The following is a 21745-nucleotide window of genomic DNA, read 5'->3' as shown; positions in this document are numbered from 1 at the left end:
CCCCGCGCTTCCTGATTGGCCAGAAAGCCAGCTCCATACTTCCTCGCCACCTGGTGACGAGGGAGCATCGAGTAGGCTTCCCTGCTAATTAGGAAACCGAGTGGCGAGTCATTACACGCCACCCGGCTAATCAGGAAGCTGGCCGGCAAGTCATTACACGCCGCCCAGCTTCCTTAATGGGACTTCCGATATCGGTATCGACGAATAACCAAAAAGAAAATATCAGTACTCAATACCGAAAAAACGGTATCGGTGCAACCCTAATTTTAGTACTGCGTCAAGTGATAGAAAGGAGCTGGCGTGTATCCCCTGAAACTTCTCAAGCCCAGCAAGAGAGAGTGTTCACTAACCAGAAAGCATATACAATACAATGTAGGTGAACCTGAGACAGAAAAGAACTCTAATACATGAAGAATACTTTACTACAGAACAGGAGGCTGCAAAAAGAGCTGAAAGGACATCAAGTAACACTGCGTAAACCAGCCTGGCCCTCAAAATGGGATTGTGTGCCCAGGTCAACCCTCCCATACTGAAGTGGTTAAGGTTTACCTGTCTTGCTGCTTAACAGTTGCACTGCTGTCTGTTCTGCAGCTGTGTCCCATGCATGTGCTTTGCGTGCCGTGGCGAGGCTTCTCCATACTGGATCCCAGATCCCATCCTTTCTGGATCAAGCTCTCCTGAAAAATAAAAGAAAGCTATGAAGGAATATGGAGGAATACATAGTCTAGTCCATGTTTTTAAGGTGCATAAATAATATCAGATTCATGTAAATCTTTTAAGGCACCTGGATTCTGTGTGTATTGTGTAGTAGAACAGGTGTATGGTATATGGCAGCCATTTTTGCTCATTACACATGCAGGCTCTGCTTCCAGCTTTGCAGTGCTATTGAAGAGTTGGGCTTTACTGCTCCATTTTACAAAGCAAGTCTAAGGGGGGAATTTATCAAAACTGGAGCAAAACAGAATCTGGAGCAGTTGCCCATAGCAACCAATCAGCTTCTCTCTTCAGTTTGCTCAGGTAAGATTATAAAATAAAACAGAGAAGCTGATTGGTTGCAGTGCAAATCTGCTCCAGATTCTGTCACTAAACCCTCCGTACATCAAAAACTTTCAAAGCCAGCATAATGCTCTACACGTCCGCATTATTTTTTGCAAACTGCTTTTTTTCCTTCACTTCCTGTCCCTGGTTATGAGCAGTCTACAAGATACAATGAAGATCGCGGCACCACCAGATCCTAGGAATGTGCACATGTGCCAATGATGTCGCAAAACTAATTTTAGGGATATCTCTGCAATAGGAAGGAGGAGGATGAACAAAATGTCATCCAACAAAAGTTTGTTGATGATGTTAGGTTGACTCAGTCATCTCCAGCTTATAATAAAATGGTCTTTGGCTTTAAATAGAATTACACACACAGCTTACTCTTACCTGAGTCTATTTTATTTAATATCGTCCGAGCACATTTTAAGAAAGCTTCTTCCACGTTTTCTCCTGTCAGAGCACTGGTTTCCAAAAACATCAGCTCTGGAGGGAATGAAGCAATATATGTGAGTGCAGTATATAAAATGCATCCACTGCAGCATACCTGAAATACCCCCACCTACACGTTTATGTTCCTAATGCACTTGTGCGCCTTTATTAGATTCATCCGAACAAACCTAGACCATAAAGACCTCATTTAAATGGGGAGTGATGCCCCATACAACATGAAGGGAGGTTTATTTGATGTGCACGGAGCTGCAGAAAGAAGCATGTGGGCAGCACATGCAAGTCTATGGAGGCACAGAAGCCGTGTGCCCTCACACACTGCTTCCTGCAGCTCGAGTTTTGACAGCCGCACACAAAGGGTGAACGACCTCAGATACATACATGATAGATCCAGGTACGTGCACTGTCTGTGTGCAGCTGTCAAGGTCGGAGCTGCACGTGAGGGTGAATAGCTTCTGCATCTTTACAGGCTTACAAGAACTGCCTATAGGCTTCTTCCCGCAGCTCCGGGCACATGAAAAAAAATGACCTTTCAGGCTGCACAGGGCAACACACCCCATGTGAATGATGCATTTTTACATATGGGGGGAGCCATTGTCTATATCCTTCTGCAAATGTTAGTTGTCTGGCTGTTATACCGGCCCTCTAGTTCCAGTACTTTCTAATTCAACAACCTGTGTGTTTCAGGTCAGTGACTAAAGCCATAAAAAACAGGCGACGGGCATTTTTTAATAAAGAGATCGGCAATGACACCCCCCGTGTTTTTCACAGGTTTCCTTTAGGGACTTGGCAACAGCCTGACATCAGTTCAAAATGCTTCTGAGATCATTCAGAATTCACTGCTGGGTGCATCTGACCTGCAGTCGATCTCCTTCTGCCCTGCTTTTTAAGGTTTTGCATACCCATTTAAATGTAAAACCCATTTAAAACAAAAGCTCGTTGACAATTAAAGTAGCTTAAAGCCCTTAAAGTAGCTGAAAGAACTGTGGGATGACACTGTTCCCAAGTAGCCTTACTGCCTTTCACTTCAATGCATTCTAAGTCACGAATCAAGAACAAGCATGTATTAGGTGAAATCAGAACCCCTGATCAGCTTGTCTGTTTTGGTTCAATGACTTAGGAAACATTAAAAGGCATTGATTGGGTCCGTTTGAAAGCCAGGCAATTAGCACGTTCAGAAGTTGTGCACTTTGATGACAGTCCACACATTTATTTTGACAGTAATAGAAAGCCATCAGCAGACACAATGCATTCCAAATATAGAATTCCAGCCAACAACCCTGAGCTCCCTTTCGATAAGCATGATTGGCAGGCTGTGGTGGAGAAGGAGTATGCCTTGTTTATGTGGACGAGACTTCAGCCATGATAATGTTTAGCGCCTGACTAATAGTCAGACAATAATGTCTTACACAGTACATAGAAGCACTGAAAGCTTTTCTGAGAATAAAAACCACTGCACCTCCCCCGCACAATGCTATGTTCGTCTACAGAGTCTGATTCATCTCGCAACTTAACTTCTGCAGAAATGAGACGATAAATTGCAAGGATATGATGACAGGCCTCTGTAGGTGAAGAGAAAACAAAGATACCCCCCTTGCACCCCAATTCCGCTCACCATTCTCTTGGGCAAACCGGGATGCCTCTAGAAATGTCACCTCTCGTTCCGCCTCCAGATCTTTCTTGTTGCCACATAAAATGATGATGATGTTGGGGCTGGCCAGTGTCCGGGCATCAGTTAGCCAGTTGGTGAGAGAATTGTAAGTCTCCCGGCTGCAAGAAAAGAAAAATGAAGACAAAGGTGTCACTTCTCCCAAAAGCTGGTATTTCACTGATGACAGATAGTTGTGTGTGGCCTTACACATCACTTGTATATTGGCATTGCCTCCTGTTGTATATTTTGTTAGACAGCCAGATTAAAGCTAAACACCGGGAATAGGGAAAACCTACCCCTGCAGTGGGGCTCCCCCTACGTCCGAAATTTCAGCTGAATTTGGCCAACTTTATCCCTCGCTCATCTGCCAGCAGGCGCTCTCCTTTTCGCTCCAACCAGTTGCAGTGGCCGTTCAGGTATTCCGACATTGATGGGCACTGGCTGTCAGAATACAAAACCTCGGCAAGGGAGATTCCTCCATCCACTGTTTAGTGTGGATGGAGAAATCTATAAGGCCCCATTCACACTCCGCGATATGCAAATCGCGCGTTTGTCACGCGATTTGCATTTTGTGCGATATCGCGAGATTTCGCGCAAATGCTTTAATTGAAAGCATTTGAATCGCGGCAAAATCCGCTCCAAAAAGGGTCCTGCTGTAGCGACACACGACCCACGACAGCAGGACCCTTTGCCCCATTGAGAAGCATTGGAGAGCGATATCGCACGGGAATTACCGCGCGATAAATCGCTCAATGTGAACGGGGCCTAAGACTTCTTTCGTTCAGCTTGCAGGCTGAATTAAAGCAATCTAGAAGTGTTTGGCCAGTTTCACAAATGCATTGTTTTCTCCATGGCTCATTGTACCTGACTTTCTGCACTTTACTGCAGTGTAATCAAGGTCCCACTATTATTTACAAGGGGGTGCTTGGAGCTGTAGACTCCTCCATATTACTGCCCAATACCTGGTCAGATTGAAGACTTCTGTATGAACTGGATTTTTAACTATCCCCTCCAGCTCTTTAAACCCAGGAGAGCAATGTAAACCTACAACTTCCCCTACTACATGTATATAGATACCACGGACAAAAGGCAGGAAATATCATGAGATAAAGAGAAACTAGAGACAATCAGAGAGATAGCAAACGAGAATTCCTTGCAACACCGCAGTGCTGACGCACGGAATGTCAGTGTGTCTTTTCTGACAACTCTTTCCATCTATGGTAAATGTTGATACTTTTTAGATGTTCAACAGGGACAAGATTTCAAAGCACTGAACCCGCACTGTAAAATATCTGCATTGTATATATAAAATTGTATAAATCACTTTATTATAAATTCTTAAAGTGGAATTCCAGGACGTTTAGGACTCCCCGCCACCCCTGGAAGCCCCTCTTCTATAACAAAAAACCCCCCCCAATACATACCTTTTTTCCCCCGCAGTCTTCTTGCCAGTCTGATGACATCACTAGCACATCTTCTTCTGGCACTGGCAGGCATTGTTCCTGGATGAGTGGCACGCATGAAATGACATGTGAGCACCACTCAGCCCCGAAGTACTGTCAGCTCAATCCGGTCTGATGATGTGCCCACTAGAGGGGCATGTAAATAACAAGCTGGGATAATTTAGGAAATGGGCAGAGTGTCATTCTGCCCTTTAAAGGACCGCCAGAGCTGGCCCAAGGAGGAAGTCGGGCAGTTCTGGAGCATAGAGAGGGTAGGTAAAAAATTGAATTTTCTACTAACATGCTGAGGGGGGCTGAAAGTATCAAAAAAAAAACAACTCTTGAAGTTCTACTTTAAAATCTTAAAAGCAACCCCGCCTTACAAGTCCCCAGCCTCAGGCTGATAGGATAACATGGGAGCATAGGAAAGGAATGCACACTTTCAGCTTTCCATTCCCACAATGGAATGACACAACTACAGTGATCAGTGGTGCTGACAGCGGTATCGTCCATGTACGCTTCAGCTGCTGGTGGACAAAGACATGACGAAAGTAGTCTCATCCGATAATTACCAAGCAGACCCAAAGCGCAACAGATCAATTAGTGGCATGCACGTTCAGCTATTTACTAAAAGAATGTGACGTATTACCTTTATTTTCAATTTCATTACCTCGGGCAAAGCAAAATAACACTGCAAGACTCCTGTTATTGAAGTTGTGTCCATTTACAGGGAAAAAAAAGGGTGATGCTGCCATCTACTGGAGGAGTACTGCAGATCAGGAAAGTCAAAGAAGTCAGAAGTCCTTATCTACACACGTGTTCCTGTTCAGCGACTTCCAGTATTGAAGCAAAAGGGTCGGCATGGCAACTTGTGATTTTATTTCAGGGGAGGTTTGATGTAAAATGTACCCATCTGAAACACACACTCGGCCTGGTGCACTAAACAAACAACTGACTCAGCATACATATGTAGGGGAAGTAAAAAAAATAAGACTGATCACGTGCCAGCCACATAAACTACATGTGACATGTTCCTGTCCAAGGCCTGACAACAATCACATGACATTGAGAACGGCATCCAGAGCAGTTAATGATTTTCACTTTCCTGGGCCAAGACCTAACAACACTTGGCAAACCCCAAGAACAAGTCTGACCAGAGCTTTTGTACACAGACACGGGGCGGGCCAGCTAGGACACAGCATGCCCTGGGTGTCAGGCGAACCTTCCCTACTGAGGAACACATGCTCACCTTGCAATGTCGTAGACCAGCAATGCCCCTGCTGCTCCCCTGTAGTAGCTGCGTGTAACAGACCTGAAAAGAGAAAACCGGAATCAGCCGACATAAAGCACAGAGAAGTGGATTTATCAATACTGGAGCAGACAAAATCTGGAGCAGATGTGAACGGCGACCAATCAGCTTCTCTCTTTCATTTTAAAACCTTAACTGAACAAACTGAGAAGCCGATTGGTTGCCATGCACAGCTGCTCCAGATTTTGAGAAATTCCCCCCATTCCCCCTTATAGGTGCCTCTGCAAATTGTACATATCCTACAGCCTTGCTTCATTTATTAAAGCCCAACTCCAGGCACAGGACAAAACAACAATGCCACAGCATATCGCGTGACTGCTTCTGAGAAGCCTCCTCTCTAAGGCGTTCCCAGCCACGGAGAGCAGAGGATGGCGCTGGAGTGGGGATAAGGTAAGCAATGTCCTCTCCTCTGCGGGCATTCTTCCTTTTTTCATTTTGCATCATCGTGTACTATTAAAGAACTCTTGGTAACATTTTTGTTAACCCTTGCAGTGGGGCTACCCCCACACTGCAAGGGTTAAGAGCTTGTTTTCTTCTAGGGACAAAAAAATAAGGTTATACTCGCCTGATCCTTGGAGCTTCCTGGCTCTTAGACCAGTCTCTCCAACCTGTCTCCTACTCCTAATCAGTGATGGTATGTACCTCTGCGTCCCCACGTCCTTTATACAGTGTCTAGGACATACTGACTCACGGATCCACACACCTCTGGAGCAGAGGGGGAGCAAGGCAGAAGGATCAGTCTAAGAGCCAGCCGTCTCAGAGGATCACTTTGTTTTTGTCTAGGGACAAAAATAACAAGCACTTTACCCTTGCAGTGCGGGGGTAGCCCTACTGAAAGGGTTAACAAAAATTCTTCTTTAATAGCACGTGATGATGCAGAAAGAACGCCCACAGAGGAGAGGATATTACTTACCTTACATGTGAGCATGGAGCTGGGTTTCTGGCCAATCAGGAAGCCAGGGGGCGGGTAATGACTCATCACCTGGCTTCCTGATTGGCCAGCTTCTTGACCAATCAGAAAGCCAGGTGGCACATCATTACACGCTGCCCGGCTTCCCGATTGGTTGGGAAGCCAGCTCCATGCTTCCTCGTCACCAAGTGTAACGACTTGCTGCCCGGCTTCCTGATACCGGAAGTTTGGGTACCGGGCTAGACATCAGATCATTTGGGCGAATACGAGTACTCGGTATCGGTGTATCCCTAGTGATAAGGTACGTCATGGTTCATCTTCTTATACCCACTAGACTTAACCCCTTCGTGACGGGAGACGTACCCTGTACGTCCCGCCACAAAAGGGACCAAATGACTTGTTACGTACACTGTACGTGACGAGTTATTTGCTGCACGAGAAGGCTGGTAACCGCTGAGAATCAGCGGTTACTAGGGATGCACCGATATATCGGCCGCCGAAACATATCGGCCGAAAATGGCACTTTTGGCTGTTTAAAAAAAATAGTGAAAAGTGTAAAAAAATAATAATAATTGTGAAAAGTGTAAAAAAAATAAAATAAGGGACAAATAAATGAATGTATTTATTGAATTTTTTTTAGCTGTGCTGGTTTTGTAAAAAAATACTACAAATCAAAACTGGGAAAAAAGTGTTTTTTTAACGGTTTTTCCTCTTTTTTTATATTTTATTTTTCCTAAGTGAGGCGTTAGACACACATATGTGATATAAATATGTAGCCCTATCTGTCCTCTAAAAAACAATATATAATATGTGTGGGTGCACTTTGTAAGAATGTATATTACTGACGTGGAAGAATAACACAGCAAAAATGTCAAAACTGTGTCAGTCATTACCGAACAGAAACTAAAAATCATCTCAGTCATGAAGGGGTTAATAAGCTTTTACTGTTGCAGTATGAGGGATTTTTTGCCTTGTGTCTGGAGTTGGGCTTTAATATGCGTTTAACTTCCCGTCAGGTCTTTACTGCTATGAGCTCGGCAGTCATTAATCCACCAATCTGCAGTCCCTGTGCGCCCTCCTAGGCTCTGCTCTGCATTCTATAAGGGGAACATAAAACCTGCTTCACTGCGCACACAAAAAAATGGTTGCCTTTGAAAGATAATAAAAAAACAAAAACAAGGCAACAAGATCCCAGATGTTATATTTCTGGCACCTCGGTCATACCTAAACCTTTCCTGCCCTGCTGTATCCCAGATCTGGAGTTTCACCGATTTCCCGGCAACATTCACGATCCTGGATCCAAACTCCACGCCGATTGTGTGATTGGAATCTTGTTTAACTAGAAGAAATAGAAGGCAGATTGATAGTCACAAACTGGTCCTGAAGGCAGAAATGATTCGTTCAAGGAAATCTTCACAGAGAAACGTGTAGGCTGCCATTGTTTTCCTGTTTAAATCGTTTTTCAGCACACTGCAAGAGCACATTTTGGGAGGTTTGAATGCCTAGCTTTCCCGAGAGGCGGTGGTGAGGCACGATGACATCCCCCGCACCTATAAGAACCATCGGCTGAGGCAACTACTTTATTTTATATGTTTGGTAAACGTTTTTAGAGTTATTCAAGAGACTGAATTTGTTTTTTTAAAGTAACTTGGGATAAAACCCCCAAATGAGCCTTTGAGTGGTGCTGCCCCTGCACTGCAAGAGTTAAAGCTTGTTTCTGTCTAGAAGTCGTCCTTACTTCCCCTATCCCTCGCTGCGGCAGCTTTCCTCCCAGCTGCATGACTGGTCTCCTGAAGCCCCTTCTCTTCACCGCTCCGACACTCTAATATCCTCATGAATAATGCAGGAAAAGCAGTCGCCGAGGGCTACCCCCCACACTGCAAGGGTTAAATGCTCGCTTTTTGTCTAGGTGCTAACATAAAAAAAATATACTCGCCCCATCCTTGGAGGCGGCTTGGTCTTAGCCTGCTCTTTCCAGCCCCCCTCCGCTGCAGTAGTCTAAGGAACTTCGAGTCATCACATCAAATACACTGTGTATTGGACTTAAAGATGCTGAGGGACATACCAACACTGCAGTGTAGAAGGAGATAGGCTGGAGCGAGTGCTGTCACGAGAAGCATGGCTCTGCAGTTCCACTGCAAGCGTTAAAGAAGAACTCCGGGGGGGAAAAAATGTCTTCACCCCTTCAGTACGGCTACCCCTACAGTGCAAGGGTTAAGTGCTTGCTTTTGTCTAGGTGCTAAAAAAAGTTATACTTACCCAAACCGTCGACTCGGCTGACTGCTTCTCTGGTCACTGAAGCCTGCCCCTTCTACGCTGCAGCATTGGAATGTTCCTCAGTGCCCTCACATCTATACAACGTTATGATTTACGGGACCTTAGACCACTGCAATGGATGGGGAGACAGGCACCAGGGACCAGTCTAAGAAAAAGCCGGCTCCTAGGATCAAGTGAGTATAACTTTTTTTTATGCACCTAGACAAAAACAAGCACTTCAACTTATTAACTCTTGCAGTTGGGCTACCCCTGCACTGGAAGGGTTAAAAAACATTCTGCCCGTAGTTTCATTACTCTGTGGGCGGGCCCTCAGCGACTTCTTTTCCTGCATTATTCGTGAGGATATTAGAGTGCCTGCGACTGACGGAGTGGTGAAGAGAAGTGGCTTCAGACAGTCATGCAGCTGGGAGGAAGCCTGCGGGCGCAAGCGAAAAGGGAAGTAAGGACGGCAGCTCTTCAATGGGACCCTAGACAAAAACAAGCTTTAACCCTTGCAGTGCAGGAGCAGCACCACTCAAAGGGAAATTTGGGGTTTATATCCTGAGGTAGCATTAAAAAACAAAAAACAAATTCAGTCACAAAGTAGTTACACTCAGGAGCCAATTAAAGCGCATTAAAAGCCTTTAGAAGCACCACAATGTCGGCCTCCCCATAGACGCCAATGAATGTCACCAAAAGGCAAAATGTCAGCCAAGCGAAATCACGCCTCATCTTTACCGTTTCAGGAAGATTTCCATATGAAAACGTGTTGTGTTCTTATAACTAGGGATGCACCGATACTGGTATTTCAGTATCGAGTACCAATATTTTTTTTTTGGTACTCGAATACCGGAAGTCCCATTAAGGAAGCCAGACGGCGTGTAATGACTGGCCACCTGGCTTCCCGATTAGCAGGGAAGCCGTCTCCATGCTTCTAGTCACTAGATAATGAGAAAGCATGGAGCCGGCTTTCTGGCCAATCAGGAGGCCAGGCGCCGTGTAATTATGCGGCTCCTGGCTTCCCGATTGGCCAAGAAGCCAGCTCCATGCTCCCTCGTCATGAGGTGACGAGGAAGCATGAAGCCGGCTTCCTGGCCAATCAGAAAGCCAGGCGATGTGTCATTACACAACGCCCGGCTTCCTGTTGGTCGGGAAGCTGGCCAATCAGGGAGCTGGGCAGCAAGCCATTACACGCTGCCCGGCTTCCTGATTGGCCGGGAAGCCGGCTCCATGCTCCCTCGTCACAAGTGACAAGGGAGCATAGAGTCGGCTTCCCAGCCATTCAGGAAGCTGGGCAGCGTGTAATGACTCACTGCTGCGCTTCCTAATCCCGGAAGTATCGTGCTAGGCATCGTGCTTACCTAAATACTCGGAATCGATACTAGTATCGGTATCTTTGCATATCTACTTTTCCCATCTCTAGATAACGACTAGTACATAAGAATTAGTCTCTGACAGATGTGTAGTAAATACTTACATTTGCTCTCAATGAACTGGTGCAGGAGGCAGGACTTCCCCGTTCCTGCGCTGCCGATGACCAGGAACTTGAATAGAAAGTCTGGAACCAAACAGAAAAACACCAATGACAGTCAGTCCAACAATTGGGAAATCTCGCCAATAACTTTTTTTTTTTTTTAAATAAACAGCTAAAAGATGCGACTGGATTGTCATTATATTAGCCCATGGTTGCAGCGGGCCTATAGCGGAATTTACATTCTACGGCCACTGTGTGCCGAGCCCATAAAGCAGGACTACAACCTCTTATTCTTTACAGCCAAGGAAGGTGCCATGTTAAAGCGGACCTTTACCCAGATCTTGAAAATAACAACAAACACACCATTAGAAATGTTTAGTGATGACAATCTACCAACACATACTTCTAGATCATTGCCGGCTTTGTATTCTTTGCATTCCTCGTTTCTCTTTTCTTCCCGTCTTCTGACAGTGGCCATGTTTACTAATGAGCACTGATTACTAGCTCTATTACTTCTAGAGTTCCAGGAAGTAAAGGGAGATCTAATCATCTGCCCTTAGTAAACATGGCCACTGTCAAAAGACTGGAAGAAAAGAGAAACAAGGAATGCAAAGAATACAAAGTCTGCAATGATCTAGAAGTATGTGTTTGTAGATTGTCATTACTAAACATTTCTAAAGGTGTGTTTGTTGTTATTTCAAAGACATGTGTAAAGTTCCGCATTAAGGCAGTGAAAAGAAGATAAATGGAGGTAATTGTAGATATCAGTGTGCTCAATAAAAATAGACCTGTAAGTGTTGCGTAGAACAAGGGTGGAGTTGAGCTTGTACAAAGGGAATTGATTATTTTTGTTCCACCATTTTTCAAAGCATTAGGCTCTGTTCACATCTCTGCGGTGCTGCAGGGTGCGTTGTGGTGCATTTTGGTAGGTCAGCCCATTCATTTGCATGGGCTGCCTACTGCATCTAAATCAAACTAAAAAAAGTGCATGAACTTTTTTAAAAATCTTGTCATACCACAATGTGAGGGGATATGTTACCATATGTTGTGGTGCGATGCAAGGCACATGTGATGGCGGGGTGCCATTGGCACCACAGCTAAAGCTGGCCACACACTTATAGATTATCTGCAGATATTTACTAAACGTGTATCTGTGCTTTCTGTTCACACCCCTGCGGTGCGCATGTAATTCTGCATCACACAAGGTCGCATGTTACACTTTTAAGCTGGCCGTACACCTATAGATTTTCCATCTGATCATAGAAAATCTGCAGATAAAGTGCTACAGATTCCTCCATCTTGGCTAAACTGTGTGGATGGAGGAATCTCCCACTGGGCCAAGCTTCAGTATCTTGCTAGTCGGCCCCGCTAGCTCTCAAAACACCTGAACAATCTGATTGGATGCGGCATTGTTCAGGTGTTGGAGAGCCAGCGGGGCCGACTAGCAAGATACTGAAGCTTGGTCCAGCGGGAGATTCCTCCGTCCACACAGTGTAGCGTAGATGGAGGAATCTGTTGCACTTTTTCCATCTGACCATAGAAAATCTGCAGATAATCTATAGGTGTACCGCCAGCTTAAAAGTGTAACATGCGACCTTGTGTGATGCAGAATTACATGCGCACCGCAGGGGTGTGAACAGAAAGCACAGATACCCGTTTAGTAAATATATTATATATGAGGGACTGGATACAATCACAAAACACAAGTGAACACTTTGTATTTGTGGTAATGAAGGCGTCATAAAGTTAAGAACCTGCTGCAGATCACAAGCCTCAGTGCAAACATACTGCTGAAGTAATATTCAAGGTCACCATTTTAAAACTCCCAACAGCAAATCACGACATTTACACAATACAATTTCTCTCACTAAAGTCTCAATCATAGAGCACATGTTCGAAACCTCCAGCGTTAATGCAGCAAACTCCATGGCCACCTACAAGCATTCTAACATGTTTCCGGGTTTATTGTCATGTTATATCCGTGTTTACACCCTATGTATGTTGACACGCTTCTATGCATTTTGGGGTTTTCAATCATCCCAATGGAAACGTCAAAAGATTGTAAAACACGGCAACGCCTGTTTACTGATAACATGTTGCCATTCAGCCGACCGACTAACTGGGATCAGTGAGTATTTGATTGTGCAAGCTTTCTGCCAGCATTGCGAGACACGAGTAGTTTTATCAAACGGTATGGAAAGTCACAAGGTCCATTTAAAAAGGCAAATCCCACTTTTTGCATAAAAATGGGCATTTAATAATTTTTTTGCACTGGAGCCTCAATCAGTGGACTGCAGATGCAATGCACAGGCTCCTGCAAGCTCTACCCGAGCCCCAGATCCGTACCTTCGGTTATGAGGTTGGAGGACATAATCAATAGACTAGAAGTGCGGTGATCCAATTCCACCTCGATATAAGGCTAGGTTCAGATATCGGCAATCCCAGGAGCGCGCGATCGTACACAGCGATATCCGCGTGCCAATCGCTGAAAAAAGGTACAGGTACATCTTTTTGCGACACGCACCACGCAAGTTTTTGAACAACGATCGTGCGGGCGGTATTGCGGCGGGAAACCGCATGATCTGCCTGGCGTGACTGGGGTGCCAATCGAACATAATCTCAGATAGGAACTGCTGCACTCCTTAACGGAACCCATATGCATAAAGGAGGGTGCTGTAGTAACCACGGATGGCGCGGTGCATCTTCAAATCATTGATAAAATGTCACCAGCACACCTATGTCTTCTGTCAATAATCCATCTTCTCTATTGATGCAGACTGTCACAAAACAACGTTTCGGGGCCACACAGGATCCCCTTCATCAGGTATTAGTATACTCATACTAAAACTTGATAAAGGAGACCCTGCGTGGCCCCGAAACGTTGTTTTGTGACAGTCTGTATCAATAAAAAAGATGGATTATTGACAGAAGACATAGGTGTGCTGGCACCATTCAAAAATCTGCAGATCATTGGAAGGTGTGTGGCCAGCTTAAGGAAGACATTACAATCACAATACAATTCAAGACAATTACAATCTAAAAGGGAGGGGCCAGCGATACATGAGGAGGTAGCTGTGTGGGGGAGAATTAAAATAAGAGGAGTATTAGGGACAAGCACACAGAACACGGAGAGAGGTTCCCTGTCCCTGTGACGGCCGTCTCTGATCATTTCCAGCAAATATCAAACATTCATTTGCTCAGCAAGTGTGTCCGATGTGGTGATCCTACACTGATGTGTGACCGGGACAGGGGATTCCGCGAATCTTCTACACCGATGTGTGACCGGGACAGGGGATTCCGCGAATCTTCTACACCGATGTGATGTGTGACCGGGACAGGGGACTACGCGAACCTTCTACACCGATGTGTGACCGGGACAGGGGATTCCGCGAATCTTCTACACCGATGTGTGACCGGGACAGGGGACTCCGCAAACCTTCTACACCGAAGTGTGACCGGGACAGGGGACTACGTGAACCTTCTACACCGATGTGTGACCGGGACAGGGGACTCCGCAGACCTTCTACACCGACGTGTGACCGGGACAGGGGACTCTGCAAACCTTCCACACCGACGTGTGACCGGGACAGGGGACTCCGCAGACCTTCTACACTGATGTGTGACCGGGACAGGGGACTCTGCAAACCTTCCACACCGATGTGTGACCGGGACAGGGGACTCTGCAAACCTTCCACACCGATGTGTGACCGGGACAGGGGACTCTGCAAACCTTCCACACCGATGTGTGACCGGGACAGGGGACTCTGCAAACCTTCCACACCGATGTGTGACCGGGACAGGGGACTCTGCAAACCTTCCACACCGATGTGTGACCGGGACAGGGGACTCTGCAAACCTTCCACACCGATGTGTGACCGGGACAGGGGACTCTGCAAACCTTCCACACCGATGTGTGACCGGGACAGGGGACTCTGCAAACCTTCCACACCGATGTGTGACCGGGACAGGGGACTCTGCAAACCTTCCACACCGATGTGTGACCGGGACAGGGGACTCTGCAAACCTTCCACACCGATGTGTGACCGGGACAGGGGACTCTGCAAACCTTCCACACCGATGTGTGACCGGGACAGGGGACTCTGCAAACCTTCCACACCGATGTGTGACCGGGACAGGGGACTCTGCAAACCTTCCACACCGATGTGTGACCGGGACAGGGGACTCTGCAAACCTTCCACACCGATGTGTGACCGGGACAGGGGACTCTGCAAACCTTCCACACCGATGTGTGACCGGGACAGGGGACTCTGCAAACCTTCCACACCGATGTGTGACCGGGACAGGGGACTCTGCAAACCTTCCACACCGATGTGTGACCGGGACAGGGGACTCTGCAAACCTTCCACACCGATGTGTGACCGGGACAGGGGACTCTGCAAACCTTCCACACCGATGTGTGACCGGGACAGGGGACTCTGCAAACCTTCCACACCGATGTGTGACCGGGACAGGGGACTCTGCAAACCTTCCACACCGATGTGTGACCGGGACAGGGGACTCTGCAAACCTTCCACACCGATGTGTGACCGGGACAGGGGACTCTGCAAACCTTCCACACCGATGTGTGACCGGGACAGGGGACTCTGCAAACCTTCCACACCGATGTGTGACCGGGACAGGGGACTCTGCAAACCTTCCACACCGATGTGTGACCGGGACAGGGGACTCTGCAAACCTTCCACACCGATGTGTGACCGGGACAGGGGACTCTGCAAACCTTCCACACCGATGTGTGACCGGGACAGGGGACTCTGCAAACCTTCCACACCGATGTGTGACCGGGACAGGGGACTCTGCAAACCTTCCACACCGATGTGTGACCGGGACAGGGGACTCTGCAAACCTTCCACACCGATGTGTGACCGGGACAGGGGACTCTGCAAACCTTCCACACCGATGTGTGACCGGGACAGGGGACTCTGCAAACCTTCCACACCGATGTGTGACCGGGACAGGGGACTCTGCAAACCTTCCACACCGATGTGTGACCGGGACAGGGGACTCTGCAAACCTTCCACACCGATGTGTGACCGGGACAGGGGACTCTGCAAACCTTCCACACCGATGTGTGACCGGGACAGGGGACTCTGCAAACCTTCCACACCGATGTGTGACCGGGACAGGGGACTCTGCAAACCTTCCACACCGATGTGTGACCGGGACAGGGGACTCTGCAAACCTTCCACACCGATGTGTGACCGGGACAGGGGACTCTGCAAACCTTCCACACCGATGTGTGACCGGGACAGGGGACTCTGCAAACCTTCCACACCGATGTGTGACCGGGACAGGGGACTCTGCAAACCTTCCACACCGATGTGTGACCGGGACAGGGGACTCTGCAAACCTTCCACACCGATGTGTGACCGGGACAGGGGACTCTGCAAACCTTCCACACCGATGTGTGACCGGGACAGGGGACTCTGCAAACCTTCCACACCGATGTGTGACCGGGACAGGGGACTCTGCAAACCTTCCACACCGATGTGTGACCGGGACAGGGGACTCTGCAAACCTTCCACACCGATGTGTGACCGGGACAGGGGACTCTGCAAACCTTCCACACCGATGTGTGACCGGGACAGGGGACTCTGCAAACCTTCCACACCGATGTGTGACCGGGACAGGGGACTCTGCAAACCTTCCACACCGATGTGTGACCGGGACAGGGGACTCTGCAAACCTTCCACACCGATGTGTGACCGGGACAGGGGACTCTGCAAACCTTCCACACCGATGTGTGACCGGGACAGGGGACTCTGCAAACCTTCCACACCGATGTGTGACCGGGACAGGGGACTCTGCAAACCTTCCACACCGATGTGTGACCGGGACAGGGGACTCTGCAAACCTTCCACACCGATGTGTGACCGGGACAGGGGACTCTGCAAACCTTCCACACCGATGTGTGACCGGGACAGGGGACTCTGCAAACCTTCCACACCGATGTGTGACCGGGACAGGGGACTCTGCAAACCTTCCACACCGATGTGTGACCGGGACAGGGGACTCTGCAAACCTTCCACACCGATGTGTGACCGGGACAGGGGACCTTCTGCATGTCTGCCACTCAGAGAATGAGGAAACCTTAATACTACTTCTAATAAAAGCAGAGACCAGAACAGGAAATGGTGGCCGATATCAATCAACAGCACCGTCCTCACATCCTCCATCAATCTCCACCCCCCATGCCCTCAATGAACCTGCCAATCTCCAAGCCTTTGATGTCTCCTGTTAGCCCTCACCTCACCTCAGCTGCTACCCCTAACTCTGCACTGACCTCACCTGTTGTCCCCCAGCCTGCACCCTATTGCTGATGTCATCTGTCAATCCGAACCCTTCATCACTGTCACCTTCTAAACTGCACCCCACACCCATTACCACCATCATCTATCAACCCGCACTGTCCAAAGATGTCACCTATCAACCAGCCCTTACCATCACTGATGTCACCTGACAAACAACACACTCCATTACCAATGTCACTTGTCAACTTGCACCCAACATTACCAATCGACCTGCACTCTCCCTCTCCCTCTACCCACCCTCTCCGATGTCACCTGTCATTCCACACTGCCTATTAAAGATGCCACGTGCCAAACTGCACCCTCTCTTACTGATGTCATCTATCACCCCGTTCCCTTCTTCACCAGTGTCACACTTCCTATCAAGCTGGGTGTCAGCTGGCACCCTCCACCACCAATGTCCCTGTCATACCGCACCCTCCATAGCCCATAGCACCTATCACTCTCAATCACCGATGCCACCTGTCACCCCACACCATCCATTACCAATGTCACCCTCCATCACAGATGTCACCATGCAACCTGCAACCTCGATGTCACCTGTCACCCTCCATCACAGATGTCACCATGCAACCCCGATGTCACCTGTCACTATCCATCACTGATGTCCCCTTGCACCCTCTGTCAAAGATGTCACTGTCATCCCGCACCCTCCATCAAAGATTTCACTTTCCATCACAGATGTCCCCTGTCACCTTGCTCCCCCCATCACTGATGTCACCTTGCTCCCCCCATCACTGATGTCACCTTGCTCCCCCCCATCACTGGTCACCTTGCTCCCCCATCACTGATGCCACCTGTCACCTTGCTCCCCCCCATCACTGATGTCACCTGTCACCCTGCTCCCCCCATCACTGATGTCACCTGTCACCCTGCTCCCCCCACTGATGTCACCTGTCACCCTGCTCCCCCATTACTGATGTCATCTGTCACCCTGCTCCCCCATCACTGTCACCCTGCTCCCCCCATCACTGATGTTACCTATCACCCCGCACCCTCACACTTTGTATCACCGATGTCACCCTCGTCATCTGTCACCCTCCATCACTGATGTCACCTGTCACTCTGCACCCATCACAGTTTTCACCTGCCACCCCGCATACTCCATCACTGATGTCACCTGTCACCGTCCATCACTGATGTCACCTGCTACCCCGCACCCTCCATCACTGATGTTACCTGTCACCCTATTCCCACCATCACTGCACCCTCCTCCCACCATCACTGATGTCACCCTGCACCCTCCATCACTGATGTCATCTGTCACCCGGCACCCTCCATCACTAATGTCCCCTGCCACCCCACACCCTCGTCACCTGTCACCCTCATCAAAGATTGCCACCTCCACACTTTGTATCACCGATGTCACCCTCGTCATGTCACCCTCCATCACTAATGCATCCCGCACCCTCCATCACTCATGTCACCTGCCACCCTGCACCCTCCATCACTCATGTCACCTGTCACCTTCCATCACAGATTGCCACCCCCTACACTTTCCATCACCTATCAGCCCCCACACACTCTGCATTATTGATATAATTCATCACTAATACCATTCTCCACCCCACAGCCTCCATCACTGAAATCGTTCGTCACTCCAAACCCTCCATTATCGATCTCACTTCACCTGTCTCCTCACATCCTCCATCACTAATATCCCCTCAGCCGTCACTGACAGTCTTTCTCACGTGAATACGTCCCACAGGCTCCTCTCACCGTATGTCTCAGACATGTTTCCCCCGTGTACACGGCTATCCAGGGCCCTCTCCTCCTCCTCCTCCGGCCCCGGGGCCCGGCCTGTCTCCTGTCTTCCTATAGCTCTCCTTGATGCTTCAAGATGGCCGCTCCGGCTTCACAACCAGCTCCTGCCCATACTACGTCCCGTGCGTGATGATGTCACCGGCCCAGAAGTCGCACTGGGGACGTCGGTTTTGATTCGCAGATGTCAATCTGAGCAGATTTCCTGGCGGCCGATTGGAGGCGGCAGATTCCGGCAGTGAAGTCAGCAGACAGGCCCGGGCAGCTCATCTGCATTCTAGGTGCTGTTATGTTATGATGTGTGACTACACATTCCAGTCTGCTGAGTAGGCCATACGCTATATCTATGTACAATCTCTTTTGTATATATAACATGAGGACAGTGCAATCAGAACCATGCAATCAATTACCATATACTGTACAATCTCATCAGTCATGTGATGTGACATCAATGCCCCCTGGCCCAATCAGCTGGGGCAATCCCTGGGAATGAAAGGAAAATCTTATTGGGGTCAATAACAGAAATGATAACCTGACAGAAATGTTAACCCTTGACCTCTTTTTCTAAATTATGCCTTTAAATCGGGTGGGTAGGCTCTAGCCTTCTAGCTGTGGTGAAACTACATGCCCCATGATGCACCTGTCTCTGGGAGTCGTGGCTGTGAGGATCTTGCAATGCCTAATGGGACTTCTAGTTCCACAACAGCTGGAGGGCCGGAGTTGCTCACCCCTGCTTTAACCCCTTCATGACTGAGGCCTTTTTTTCATTTTTTGTACCCATGTTATATTCCATAATTACTTAAAACCCCCCATGTCATCCCCAACAGATTCACAATAGTCATTCCCTGCTAGAGAAGATTTATGATACTTGTCTATCAGGAGACCAGTCTCCCTTGTCTTGTGCTGGGGCCTCCATCAGACTCTTTTGGATACTGCACTTCCAGGACCCGGACCTGCTGTGGTGCCATCCTGTAGTGATGTATGGGGAAGAGGATGGAACCACAGCGAGCCCATTACCTCTACTTCTGATACTTATGTTCCCTGTGAGGCCTTGTGCACTCACCAGAGCCCTGGCTGGGTTCAGAGCTAGAGACCAGCTCAGGTTTAGACCGAATCCCCTGAACCTGAGCTTCTCTGAACATGGAAGGAGCTCCCCTGAACCCCAACAAGCACGTTAGTGCTTTGGTATACCCGGGGGGATTTCCTCTCACTTCCTGCTGTGCCTATCAGGCAGGAAGTTAAGGGAAATTTCCCCAGTGGGATACAGCTGGCAAAAAAAAAGCTCACGGGTTATAACCCTCCCTTACTCTATCCAAAACTAAAATAAAGTTTTGGCTTCAGTTATTATTATACAAGATTTATATAGCGCCAACAGTTTGCATTCTATTTTAATGCTGGGTCTTGTCCAGACCCAGCATTGTGGAACTACAAATCCCATGATTCATTGCAAGATTCTCACAGCCACAGGCATGACTCCCAGAGGCAGATGCATGGTGGGATTTGTAGCTCTACCACGGTTGGAGGGCCGGTGTTCTATCGAAAGCTCCGACTTGTGACTGCCAGTAGGAGATGTACAGCAGATAGACAGTGCGACAAGGATTATCTGCCCATGCGCACTAGCTCTAACTATTGCCACTGTACCTGTGCGGCTAGCGGCTCGTCGGATTCTATAACCTACGACAAACTTATATTTGTCCTAGGTTATAGAAGCCGATAACCATGCAGGCACACTGGCAACTGTGGTTGTAGAAAGAATCGTGTGGCCGCACAGGCGCTGTAACATAATATAACCTTTCACTAGGTTATAGAATCCGATAAGGCAATAGCCACTGCGCCTGCGCGTCTATTGGCTTCTATAATCTAGGACAAGTATAACTGTAGTAGGTTATAGAAGTGGATAGCCGCGCAGGCGCTGTGGCAATAGTTAGACAAGGTTTTCCTGGGCATGTGCACTAGCACCATCTGCTGTGGCTCTCCTACTGGCAGTCACTGGATGTGACCTCACCAGTTGGAGAGCTCGACAAGTTGGAACTTTCGATAGAACACCGGAGTGTGCCTGCCCCTGGCCTTGTTAGTAGGGATAGAATAATGCCAGTGTTTGTTCTGTGCGCTGGCAGTCTTCACCCAAATCTAGGGCTACTTCACCATTTCTACTAAGAAGTCATTTTGGGAATCTAGTAGTGGCAGGGTGGTCCGGAGCATATCAAATATAGCATTTTGTCCAGTTGTAATGCTGGAACGCTGCGTGAGTATACCCACAAGAAAAGGTTACATCTAACATCCTAGCAGAGCATTTGTCTTGAGAAGTGCTGAGCTCTGGATAATGTTAAGTGGCTCCATCTCCCCGGCGCCCAGCCAAGCAGCAATTTCATTGTACACCACAAATGGATTGCAGCATCTGTAAGTGCTGACATTGCAGGATCTGTTCATTTGTACAGAAGAAGAGCATCACACTGGTATGATGCATCACGCTGGTATTCTTCTCCAGCCTTCCCGGGGACACCGCAGTATCCTGCTGTATCCACAACCTGCACACATGCACCCCCTAACAAAAACAGTGCCAAAGGAACCTTCACATGGACATTGAAAGCCCAATGGAATGTTTTGTGTACAGTAGAGCTGAAGCCAATTTGTGTAGGGAGGGTTCTAAAAATCATTTTTTTTTTTGCCATCAGTGTCCGATTGGGGAGATTTCCCTTCACTTGCTGTCCAATAGCCACAACCGGAAGTGAAAGGAAATCCCTCCAAATAGAGGGAAATCCCTGATGGTTAGCAGGGTCACCAGAACTAGCGTCCCCATTGGAAGATTTCCCATCTATTCCTGTTCTGGTGACAACGTTTGGAATTTTGCTTTCACTTTCAGTAATTACATTCACCAGGGCATATAGAGAGGGTGAATCTCCCTAAGGGGCAATAAAAACATGAAAGGTGTTCTAATCCCTCTCCTCTCTACCAAACACTAAAAACAAAAAGTTTAGGCATCAGTTGCACTTTCATACCATACACCAGTAGAATTGCATTCACAAATTTTCTAAACAATTAGATTTTTCTTGCCTTAGTCACAAGAAAAATCTAAGGAGCAAGATGGGCATTTTGTGTCAATTCCTATGTGAACGAACCAAATTCTA

The 21745-nt window shown here is 48.0% G+C and overlaps 1 protein-coding gene across 1 annotated transcript in view; it reads right to left on the bottom strand.

Annotated features, from left to right (window-relative positions):
• The window catches only part of RAB4B (RAB4B, member RAS oncogene family), a 19947-nt gene extending 1208 nt beyond the window's left edge, over positions 1–18739 (bottom strand). The window contains exons 1-7 of the mRNA XM_018562602.1: positions 18576–18739; positions 10534–10614; positions 8025–8139; positions 5831–5893; positions 3104–3258; positions 1429–1524; positions 550–677 (exon numbers count right to left, since the gene is read on the bottom strand). Of these exons, the coding sequence (XP_018418104.1) occupies positions 562–677; positions 1429–1524; positions 3104–3258; positions 5831–5893; positions 8025–8139; positions 10534–10614; positions 18576–18591 (642 nt within the window). The 5' untranslated portion in view covers positions 18592–18739 and the 3' untranslated portion in view covers positions 550–561. The remainder of the gene's footprint in view (positions 1–549; positions 678–1428; positions 1525–3103; positions 3259–5830; positions 5894–8024; positions 8140–10533; positions 10615–18575) is intronic.
• Positions 18740–21745: the final 3006 nt, after the last annotated feature.

The sequence above is a fragment of the Nanorana parkeri genome, unplaced genomic scaffold (assembly GCF_000935625.1).
Source record: "Nanorana parkeri isolate BGI_ZX_2015 unplaced genomic scaffold, ASM93562v1 scaffold586, whole genome shotgun sequence".
NCBI lineage: Eukaryota > Metazoa > Chordata > Amphibia > Anura > Dicroglossidae > Nanorana > Nanorana parkeri.
This window is presented reverse-complemented; position numbering and strand designations above follow the sequence as displayed.